At 40.0% G+C, this 12,195-nt stretch overlaps 1 protein-coding gene across 1 annotated transcript in view; it reads right to left on the bottom strand.

Annotated features, from left to right (window-relative positions):
• VAV3 (vav guanine nucleotide exchange factor 3) overlaps window positions 1–12,195 on the bottom strand; it is a 363,845-nt gene that overhangs the window by 117,329 nt on the left and 234,321 nt on the right. The window contains exons 16-18 of the mRNA XM_069479072.1: window positions 11,784–11,885; window positions 11,380–11,480; window positions 392–417 (exon numbers count right to left, since the gene is read on the bottom strand). Coding sequence (XP_069335173.1) covers window positions 392–417; window positions 11,380–11,480; window positions 11,784–11,885 — 229 coding nt within the window. The remainder of the gene's footprint in view (window positions 1–391; window positions 418–11,379; window positions 11,481–11,783; window positions 11,886–12,195) is intronic.

Raw genomic sequence — 12,195 nt, 5'->3', positions numbered from 1 at the left:
AACTACTAGGAACATGAAACCATGTCCTTAATGAACAATGTTAGAATTTTGGCAAATGTTGGGCAGCAACACACTTCATGACAGGCAGACGTCTACCAGCTTCCTCGGATAACAGCCACCTTCCCTCTGTTCTGAGTGCTCCATTTCACACACAGTCTAACGCTAAATAGTCACATTTTTCTTCCACCTAACGTCTTCCGATAGAGACTGAAAATCCCTCTGATTCAACTTGTGCAATGCATTCACAGGCACTTGGTTGCTCCCCCTATTTCTGTTTCTTTCTATTCATTTTAAAAGGCACATTTAACATTGTAAAAGCTCAAGTCTGGTTAAGTTAGCAAACAACTTGAAATGCAGAGATTATAGAAAAATGTTTTAATGTTAATCTTACCTCCGGTAGTTTGAGCGTCCCTTGTTCTGAAACAAATGTAAAAATTGGCATTGTCAGTGTAAAGTTATTTTGTTTGGTTGGCAACCTTAGCTTGTTCTCTGCAGAGTGGTAAAACACCACTGCTTTGTTTTCTTAGCTGATACCCGTAAGGCTGGGCTAGTAATTATTTTGCAACCCAGGTTCTCTTACCTTATTGGCTTGTCAGGAAAATGACTCACAGTTTTAAATGACTTCTAGGTTATGCTTAACTTTTTCAATTGTTTACCAAGCAATGTCAATTCAACCATGTAAAGCTCCTTAAAACAAGGGCTTGCACTAAATTTATATGCATGAGAGAAAGCTAAATGCAACCTTTCTTTCAACACATCTAGTTTTAAGAATCTAAACACACTGAGTTAAAAGTATTGCATTAACTGTAACGATTGCAAATTTAATACAGGGAAACATTACATATGAATTATTTTTCATTAAGTGGCTATAACTCTTAATTTTGGGAGGTTTGATTTAAAGACGCAAATTTAAAAACTGAGTCAGGATTCTATTCTGATGCTAATTTTCCTTTCATCCTTAGTTTAACTCTATAAATAGGAACAATCCCTTCATTATATTTCAGTTCCTGAAAATGCCTAACAGTTATCAAGGGCCCTGGGATCTTTGGGGAAGCAATGCGGCAGAAGGGCGAAAGGTCACTCTGAGGATAAGAGCACACACTGCACGTGGAAAACTGGTGGACAGCATTTTGGCTTCCTTTCCCCCCTCCCAGGGGCACCTATGCATGCTACAACGTCTCCAGACTGAGGGGAAACCCCTCATCCCTGTGAGCCCGTGCCTATACATTCCCCATCCAAAATGATCCCCTAAAGAAGGATCTGAGAAGAGAAGCTGAAACCGAGAGAGACATCAGGAGAGAAAGGGCAGACCTAAATGGGGGCCCTGTAAGACGTTTCTCTAAAAGACTGTAAGAAGCTCTGCAGCCAGAGTTGAAGGGGAAACCTCCTACCAAGATACTTGACTAGCTGCCACAGATTGCTCTACACAAGAAGGCTGCCTGGGGCATGGAACAGGAGGTTGGTTTTTTTTTTGTTGTTGTTGTTGTTTTGTTTTTTCCCCCCTCCAGTTTTTTTTTTTTTTTTTTTTTTTTAAAGGACTACTTCCGATTAATGGAAACGGAAGGTCCACGGGCAGAAAGTCACCTTCCCAGAGAAAAGCTAAGTCCACGACCCTTTGCCAACTTTAAACACCATGACCTTGGCTTTCACAGATAACTGCCTTCTGTGAAGGCATCTCTGCTAGGCCTTAAAATCAGCCTTTACAAATGAGTATTTCTCTATTTTACTACTCCTTTCCCTCCCCGTTAGAAACACACAATGTTTCAGATGATAGATTGCCTAAGAGGGCTGGTTTGGGAAGAGGGTCTCTAAAAGTACCGTTTGGTTGTCCCAGACTTAGGACCCAGGTTAGGTGAACTTGGGTTCTTAACAGGGCAGCTGCTATACCTGCTGCACAGGTTTGCCCAGAAAGACCTGCACATGCCAGAATGGCCCTATTCCCCTCCTGGTGAGTTAGAGTGAGAGCCTGAACTAGGACTCAAACTGCAGGAGGGACAAACAGGAGGGGAGTTTACATTTTCAATCCAAGGAGACTGAGGAAAGCTCTGCTATTTCTGCATGACCTCTAACACGGGTGTTCATAAATGAGCATGCACCTTAATTTCAATTCAAAAGTATCATTTTTCCTGATCTTTGCATAGAAGTATTTTTATGTCCTTGTGAAGTAGGTCTTTTACAACATGCTTGAAAGGTATTATTTATGACATAAAACCTATGATAACCTTATGTGGCTGTAGTGATCATACTATGCTCCATGAAAGTTCCTCTCGGTGCTCCTCAGGAAGAGGAAACGATGGTATTTAAGGTTATCTAGCTATGTGGACACTTGCACGTTTCACCCAGGGAGAAGATCCAGGAACAGAATGTCCTCATTTACGGGCTCTCACAGCTTGTTGTGTAGGGTGTGGCTGCCAGCTGCCCAGTTCTTGGCACGAGCAAGGACTCTTCACGGAACGCAAAAGGGTGTGAGGCCCTGAGAGGCACTGATTGGACTGGTACAAGATAAAGAACTAGACTTGGCTGACCACCTATTCAACTCTCCCTCCTTCATTTGTTCCCCTTGTCATTGTCTCCTGCTCTCTTTCTTTGGGGTCTCATCAAGAGAATCAGCTTTCCTCATAATTCTGATTGGATGCACTAAGAACTGCTCTAGGTGAAGCCTCGTCTGTGTAACCCAGATAGGGAAAATGGAAGAGGGGCTTGGTGCTGGACACAGCTCCAACGCTAAGGGCACGAGTTCTTCAATGGGGCATACCCTTTCCTCTTCCTGGCCATCATGCCTGGTCCTCAAGGCCACATCTACCCTGCTGCCCAGGACAAATGCCCACTGTTGCCATGGCAGTCAGCACTCTGATCTGCTGGGCATACCACATAAACAGCTCTGAGTTTTTATCTTGGAAGTCTGAGCTTTTATCCAGTCATGTCTCATGGTAGGATTCTGTGCATATCTAAGAATTGGGAAAAAGCCAAAGGAGTGGCAATAACTCTTAGAATCTACTCTGAGTTCAGAAATTCTTAGCCAGGCTCCTTTACTCATACTTTCGTACTTGTGACAGTGACCATGCCATCCCACTGACTGCATCCTTTACAGACATAATCTAAATTCTCATGGCCACATGAATGCAATAGCTTGACAACTTATGTGAAAATAACAATAACAAGAGGGAGGAAAAACCCAACTGCAACACTGTCTCATACATTTTCAAAGTACAAGTTCATTCTGGCTGGAAAAACGGATGAAGAACCTCTTTTTATGAAGTATTCCACAGAAAATTTCCTCTAATTTTGAAGTCTGCAACCCCACCTTTTACTTCTTCTTGGCTGATGGGCACTTGGATCTCTAGCCAACTCTGTGCAGGCCACAGTTCTGCACTGGGGCTGGATGCTAAAGGCTGATTATCATTAAATCTACTCTGGCTGAATTTTGACCCAGATGAAAAGTTGGTTGCTGGTTGAGACATGATGAAAAGGTCTCTCTTTCTGCCTCTCTCTTTCTCTTGGGAACTTTCTCAGGGTGGTAATTCAATTCTTCAAGTATCCAAAAATTTTTAATCCTCACCATATCCTTACCCTGCAGCCTACTTCTCAGGCTCCTATTGATCAAACTATAAAACGTCCTTACCCTTTCAAGAATCTTTCGAGATGGTGACTCACAGGCCCTCAAGGGGTTTATACCTTGGATTCTTTCATCATGCCCCAACTGGTTTAATGTAATTCAGACAAGAGTTGTGACTGAGGTGCAGGGAGCCTCTGCAGAGCTCTGTCTTCAATGCCAACACAGAGCTCAACGTGCACATTTGTGTAAGAGAAAGGATTTTCACCGAGGCTTTAGACTCACATCACATAATTCACTTGTTTAAATATAACATTCAGTCCTATTTTGTCAGTTCATACATTATTACATAATTTGCTTTCTCTCCTATCGGAAGGTCCATTTCTTAAGACTAAACAAATCAATGTCCAGTAAGACCATTTGTCTCAAAAGGGGCCTAGAAAAGTAATTACCAGCATAGCTTTTGAAGGTGCCTTGTCATCATGACAAACATGCTATTTCTGTGAGGTATTAAAACTAAAAGACAGTTAGACTGATAAAATTTTGGAGAAAGTTGCACAAATGCTATGTTCACCACTTAGATCTACAGCAGTGTTTTGAAAAGACAACAAGCAAACCATAAACTATGAATAATACTTTGATTCCAAGGCTTTTCAGGAGCTCTAACAGGAATCCAACCATGTAATAGATTCCAATTCCCTTTAATAATTATTAATGTATCATTAAACTGACCCAAATAGTTAGATGGAAGGAATAATAACTACTCTTAAGTATAAAATTGTCTTGATGAGTTAAAAAAGAGGAGTTAGGTGTACAAAAGGCTGTAAGTAATATTAAGCAGAACCAAAGTCATTTTTTGGTTACGAAATCAATGATCAAGCTTCAGTTCACGTTAAAGTAATATGATAAAACGCCTCACAGTAGAAATAAGGCTGAAATAAAATTGTATCATGAAAGTTTATCTTTTGCGTTAAAATACACAGTATGATTTACAAAGCAGCCCATTTCAGACACCAATTGGGGGTGCAGGTTCCAGGTAGCAATCTCCCAGGTTTAAACCACTAGGCTACAAAGGCAACGTCGTTCCAATTAGGAGTGGCTATAGCAGCAGCAGGAGCAGCAGCTGGCCTAGATAAAAGAGCGATTAAACAGATAAACAAATGGGGATCTTCTTCAGTTAAATATTCGGGCAGCTGAGGCTCGCATTCCCACTCCTAAGGAAAAGATGCATTAAACCAAAGTCATCTGCTCCAGCAATATTTGCCTTCCAACATTACTTTCTTTGTTTAAACGGAGAAGATGCAAAGCAAGCTATATTGATCCATGTTAGAGTAAGAAGGGGACCAAAGGGACTTAGCCATATATTACAGTGGGGGGAAAACATAAATGTCCACAAAGGTTGCAGCCTAGGATTACGGCTTCACAGCGGTGTACCGTGAGAAGGAAATGGCACCCTGGAATTGCATCAGCTTTGCAGTGACTTGTTGAGAGAGGTTTGTATAATGGAGTTCATACCTATTCATTATTAACGTTGGAAAGTTTTGGCACACACTTCAGAGCTCGTGTATGTGTTGATCATTGAGGTTGCCATGGTGAATGTGAAAAAGTCAACTCAAGTTCAGTGAAAGAGAGAGTGGAACTGCCTGCCCTTTATATCCATGCAAATCCTCAGATGTTAAGACAAACTAATCACTCAACCTTCAAATGTGTTTCCAAGTTGCACAGTTTGTCTTATTAAAAAAATAAACTTACACCTTTTTTTCATACTTCAAATGTACTTGAGTTAATAATCTGTCATAGTCAAATATTAATATGAATGGATTACTTCATTCAGAAATACACTGCATTTTTGCCAAGTAATTATCATTTCCAGGATGAATGATGACTAGATAAATTTAAGGGATATAGAGCATTACATATAAAAGGTTTCTGAACCCAGGGAAGACAACACCCAAAGAGAGCTAACTTCTACAAAAACAAGAGTCAAGAGATGTTTCAAATGATTAATGATTAATATTTAGCCACATCCTGTAACACCACCAAGGATTGCATTTGGGTTGAAATAGTCCTAGCTGGGGGAAAAGCAGTAATAGTTTGATGTTAAAGCCCCTACTTTGAACTTGGTACTAAGGGGTAGACACAAAAGATGAGAAACACATTTCCTTCCTATATGAAGGAGCACATAATCTACTAGGGGAAATAAAATTGGTAGAGACAGATGCAAAACAATCGATATGTTCCACTACATTGTCCAGCTTCCCTAGTAATTAAGTTGAGGCCATGACTGGTTTTAGCCAATGGACTGTGATCAAAAATACCACTGCTTACTTCCAGATCACGGGTCTAACAATCAGCAACCTTGGAGACCATGTGTGAAGTCTGCAGAGTCGTGAGATGGAACCCACCTGGATCCCCAACCCATTGCTTAGAAGGGAGCTGCTCTGGTGGGCCACTGAACCCACAGAAATCAGTGGATGTCTGAGAAATAAACTTTTATGTGGTATAGTCACTGGGATTTGGGAGTTTGTTACTTATCACAACACAGCCTAACCTTGGCAAACAACTAAAACCTACACACAAACTAATTAGAGAACAAATTAATTCAGACTACCACTGGGTGGTCAAGGTGAGGTTAATGATTAGCAAAGAGCTTGGACAGGAAGTAAAGAAAAGGTAATCCTTGGAACTCCAAGGAGAAAAGAGGGCATATTTCAGGGAGAGGAAATAGTAAGGGCCACGCAAGAATTCTAAAAAATGGGATTGACAGGATCGGGGAGTAGGTTTCTCCAGGAAGAGGTATTTTTGTCACCAGCTGTTCTGTGAACTAGCTCATTTCCTTGCTACCTGTTAACTTAACCCAGGTGTCCCTTGTCAAAAGCCTAATGATCAATGCTTAGAGCACGAGCCTTTCCTTGCACAAATACTAGAAAGGAATGTAAAAGGTCTTCCTAGTTTTCTTTCATTCTTAAAGTACTAGCCAGGGATTCAGATGTGGTTTTTATTCCACTTTTCCACCATCTAGTCAAGCTCTAGTCTCTACAAGGGTGGAACAGGACCCAGAAGCCCTGAGGCACAGCCGTTCTACTCATTTACCTGCCCATCAGTTTGCTGGTCACCTACTCACTTATCCATCCACCATATCTTCCTTGAGGTCAAAACATCAATAAAGTATGGTTCTTATCACTGAGAGGCTTACAGTCTGATTGAAGAACTGGACATGGAGTCCATGATAATAAATGTGATAAATGCTATGATAAAAGTAAACATAAGATGCCAGCGTAGCACAGAGGACTGACAGACTAAGAAAGCCCAGGCACTGGGAGTATCAGAAAAGGTTTTCAAAGTGGAGGCAACATTTATATTGAGTTTCTTAAAATGATTATAAGTTTACCAGACAAGGGAAGGAAAAACATTAAAACAGAAAAAAAAAATACACTTTGATACACAGAAATAGAAATGAAAAAAAGTGGTTGGGGACCTGTGCGTAGTTAAACAGAGTTGTGTTTTGGGTTGGGGGCTGGGGAGGAGTGGTAAAAATTGGGCTGGAAAAGTGACCCAGAGCTTTGTATGCCATATTGGGAAGTCTGAACATCATTCTGTGAGAAATGGAAAGTATAGTAAGCAAAGGAGTGATGTAATCAGATTTGATTGTAATAGAGACCATTTATAGAAAGAGTTAGATTAAGAACAGAAAGGAAACTTTTCTAGCTGTCCAAACAAGAGGCAATGAGATTTTCTGTCTACAGCAATATTCTATCAGTGGATTCTAGAGAGACATAAGAGGATAGCTAGGAGAAATAGGTAAGAGAATGAAGACGAAGAAGAGGGAGTAATCAAGGCTGACACACAGGTCTGGGTGGGTGTTTGAATGGTGGACCTTTGACTAAGCCAAGGAATAGAAAAGAGAAGTTTGTGATCATGGCTAATGAGGTTGGTTTTGGTTATGGGAAATTTGAGGTCACTGCAAGACACCTGGGAGGGGATATGTGAGGAGAAAATGGAAATTTCAAATCCAGCTTCAGGAAAGAAGACTTGTGTGAGATGGACCCTTACCTACCTGGGGTGTAGACTGTAGCTAAGGCAGGGAAATCAAGCAGAGCTCCAAAGGATGTCACAAGGGATGTGATGGGATGTAAAGGAGTGTGTCAAGGAGAACGGCTAATGGTGCCAAATGACAGAGAAAGGTCTAGTAAGATAAGGCCTGAGATGTGACGACCAGTGGATCTGGCAATTAAAAGGCAGAATGAAATATTCTCAGCCTTCGTTTAGCTCCTGGCTTATTCTGTCATTCTGTACAATTAGTGCCTCTTCTCTACTTGACCTCTCCTTTCTATAAACCTGTCTGCTATTCAGTGAAGATGGCATGCTCTCTCCCTTTTTAAATTTTTTTTTTTTTGCTTTTATTACTTTTAAGTAACACATAATTATACTATCTGTGGGGTACAGCGTAATATTTCAATACATGTATACAGTGTATAATAATCAAATCAGGATAATTAGCATTTCTATCACTTCAAATATTTATCATTTCTTTCTGTTGGGAACATTCAAAATCTGCTCTTCTAGCTATTTGAAAATATATGATAAATTGTTAATTATAGTCAGCCTACAGTGCTACGGAACACTAGAAATTATTTCTCCTATCTAGTTGTACTTTTGTATCCATTAACCAATCTTTGCATGCTCCCCTCTTTGGAACTGCCTCCACCCCAACTATTCATCATTTATAACAACTTACCCATTCCTACTGGTCACAGCTTCCTGGACCACAAGTGCACTCCTGACTCACACTGAGCAAATCAGAATCTCTTATTGTCTCTTGAGAATATATTAGTAGTTAGACCATGTTAAGCATTGTTGCTATAAATCTCTGTAAAGAAGGGGTGAATCTCAAACCACCTATGATTTAATGTTATGGGGGAACCTGGATTATGTAAAGATTTGAGTTTGCCTTAAATCAATACTACCCACTTGCTTTAAATTTGGCTGTTGGAATGATTTTCCCTCAAAGTCAAGTTCTTCTGAAAATGATATCACCTTTTCCTCCATACAAAAGCTCCGTTCAAATGAACTATGTCTCAAGCCCCTGAAATAGCTTGTCCTTCCCTCCTGCTCTCCCTCACACCCACAATTCCTCAAATAGCATGCCCATCATGGAAAACCACATTGGTGAACCGCTGCAAGCAATTATTACTGGATGCCTAAACAAAGAACTGTGCAAGTCTTAAGCCAATGCTGGGATTCTTGGCAGGCTGGGAAACAGCCCACAAAGTCTACCTTACCCGTGAACTCAAAATAGTACCTATTTTACCACACTCACATCAGAGCTACCAAACTGTACACATACTCATATTCTACACATGGTTACTACCTATACCAGTGCAAAAAGGGGCAAGTTTAAGAGGATGTCATGACTTCCAGCTTTCACAGGGCACCTGTCTGGGAGTGGGGGACAGAAGGTTGCTGATAGAGCTGTAACAGATTCCTCTTCCCCCTGAGGACGAGGCCCTTTTATTTATAAGAGCCACCCAGAAAATCCTGGCAAAAAAGAGAGGCCTCCCAGGCAGGTTCCCGCCATTTCATACCACTAACTAACTGACTATGAGCATTCAGTGTCATTGGTCTCTTCAAAATCTTGAGCAGTAAAGGACATAAAGAGAGAGGGGGGAAGAAAGGGCACAGCTGTACCAAACAGAAGGGGAATGGAGGTCAGCCAGAGGATGCAAAGCAGAGAACTAAGAGAGCAAGGGAATGTGTTCAAACTCAAAAAAACAAACTTGGAAGTTTAAAAAAAACTTTTCCTTCTTGCTTTATAATGAAAGGTATAACAATGTTTAGAGAATGATATTTTGTCTAGACTAGGGACTCCCAATTGTTTCCTATTGACTTTTTTAACATAGAAGTTTAAATTTGTAATTCCTTTTAATGTCATACTTATGTATCACCTCAAAACTTGTGCTCATTAATTTTTCTATCCACAAGTACACCAGAGCATAAAAACAACAAAAAAGTAGAAAAGGCCATGCCTTTCAAAAAAACTGACTTCTCATTATAACATCTTGGATTAAATTAGTGAGTTCTTTTGTGCCCAGGCACAGCACAGTGGTAAGCATCAACATCATCTCACTGTCCTCGCAATAATTCTCTCATTTAAATTTTAAAGATTAAAAAAACAAAAGCTCACAATGTTTAAGCAAATTTCCCAAGTTCATGTAGCTGGCAAATAGCAGAGCTAGGATTTCAACCATCTCTGCTTACTCTCAACTACACCATTCCCTTTAGAACACAACCACTGTGCCAACTAGGAGATCGCTTTATATTCTTCACAGACCACACCTCACCAAGACAGGGCCATGGGATTTATAAAAACATTAGCCTACCATTTATAAAACCATGATCAAAGAATATGTTAGTTGTCCCCAAAGAGATCAACAGATGGGATATATAAAGATAGAACAAAAAGTTAACTGATAAACTGTATCAGGGAGACAATTAAAGACTAAGAATAAGAATTCGTATATTTATTACATTTTACATCTTTGTTAACTGTTTCTCACCTTCAGACAGATGTAAGTTTATTTAGCAGGCTTTGAGAAAGTTGCACAAGCACTCTGACCCCAATCACTGAATGGGAAGGGCTGTTCTGAAGACTGAATCAGCACCTGCAGAAAGATGCCTAGCGTTGCACCCAGGCAAGGCAGGCACAGTGCAGGTGCTCAACTAATGCCAGGATCTTCCTCCTTGCAGCTGCTGGAGCCTAGCACAGAGAATGGCACCAGGCAGGGTAGGGGGAGGCCTTTAAAAATGTCTATTGAAGGAGCAAAGTGAGAGGAATGTGCTATGATCTCAGTCCTCTAACAGGACTCACCTTTTCTACAATTGCCCATTTTTCTGAACTCAGCCCTGAAATAAACTATTCTCTCTTTCTTTTACTCTTCTTCACATTATCCAAAATAATTCAGTGTCCACCTTTTCCTTTGGGAAAATCAAAGGTTGACATGGCTACCTTTGGAACTCGAGCTGTTAAAGATCCTTTCTTGTGTTCAAAAGTTTTACTGATTTTGAAAGGTCTTATTGATAAAAACACAGAGAAACTCAGGGGAAAAGGACAAAGAGAAAAAAGAAGAAAGAGAAAGAATAAAGAGGCCAGAAAAGAAAGAGAAAGAAGAGAGCCCAAGAAGAGCGCAGAGGGCCAAAAGGCTATGGAATGCATAATCGCCAACAGTCTTAGAAACCACCTCATGTAACAATCATGGAGCATTATGTTTAAAAACTACGGGGAAAATATTTACATAAAATCCAAAGGATATATGCTCTTTTTTAAATGCTGAAAAATGACAATGTATTCGATTCATTAATTCATGGATTAGTTTGTGTGATGTTTACTTCTGGCACCATTGTATTTCTGAGCCAAATATTTAAGAGAATAAAAAAGAAATTTGGGAACTAAAGACAGACGTGAAGAATATATTCTGTTTGTTTTCACTACTCCATTTATTTGTTTTGCCTATACTTGTACAGCTTTAGTGATATATTTAGGGCTTGGGGTTAAGAAATGAATGACATGAAACCCTTCGAGTCCTTCTTGACAATCTCTGCCTCCAAAGTACATATAAAAGTCACATGGATTTTAAATAATTTAAAGCAAAGTCGTGTACAAAAGTCACACAAATTTTAAGCAATTTTCTAATTGTGCTTATAAATGATAGTTTCAAAAGCAGATATGTTACAATAAACACATATTAAGAGTAAATTAGGCCTTAATTATGTTCAGAAAATTTTATGTCCTCATTAAAAACAGAATCACAACAATAAACTTGACTTACCACCAGAATTAACTCTTCCACAATTGTCTACTCTTCCCAAACATTCTTTGTGTGCTCTTGCGCCACACTTAAAACATAAATAGCCTTGATAAAATGTTCCTCTGAAAGGTAAAATTAGAGAGTGATATATCAAAATGTGCTAATTCCACCTATATGAAATCATTAGTGCAAGAAGGGAAAGAAAAGGTATCAACAGTGCTATTTAAAGTACACCTCGGTAGAGGAAGAGGCCTGTGCCGGAGCTTCCAAAGGGACTGTCCAGATAGACCGCTTAGCAAGGATCTGACGGATCCGAACTCTTAGGGCAATATCCCCACTTCAGAACATTTCAGCTAGAAAAGTCTGGAACACTTAGCAATTATACCAGTTCCTTTAAACTGAAACACAGGACTGAGCAAGCTTACCTCAGGAGCATCTGGCAGACTTTGCAGGACGTAACTCGAGTGAAGGTGTACATCTTGAAGTCATGGAAATTGGAGTCAGCATAGTCTGGCCTTATGTTAGATCTATAAAAAGGAAAAAAAAAAAATAACTTCCTAGAGAAAGTTTCACAACAAAGCAGCAGCATCGTCATCTAAAACCCAAATTCATCAAAATTACATTAGGTAGGGCTCAAATTTGGACAAAAGGGCTAAATATACAATGTTTCCTAACCCAAAAGTATGCTATGCATTAATATGCACCAAAATCTGATTGTGTGGGAACCAGCAACATGGAAAGACACAAGCAACATAATCCTCCCGAGGATTGAGCGTTCCCAGAGAACCTTATAGAATGGCCACATAGGTCAACCTGCCTGGAAAAAAACAAAACGTG

This window comes from Eulemur rufifrons, chromosome 8 (genome assembly GCF_041146395.1).
Source record: "Eulemur rufifrons isolate Redbay chromosome 8, OSU_ERuf_1, whole genome shotgun sequence".
Classification (NCBI taxonomy): Eukaryota; Metazoa; Chordata; class Mammalia; order Primates; family Lemuridae; genus Eulemur; species Eulemur rufifrons.
This window is presented reverse-complemented; position numbering and strand designations above follow the sequence as displayed.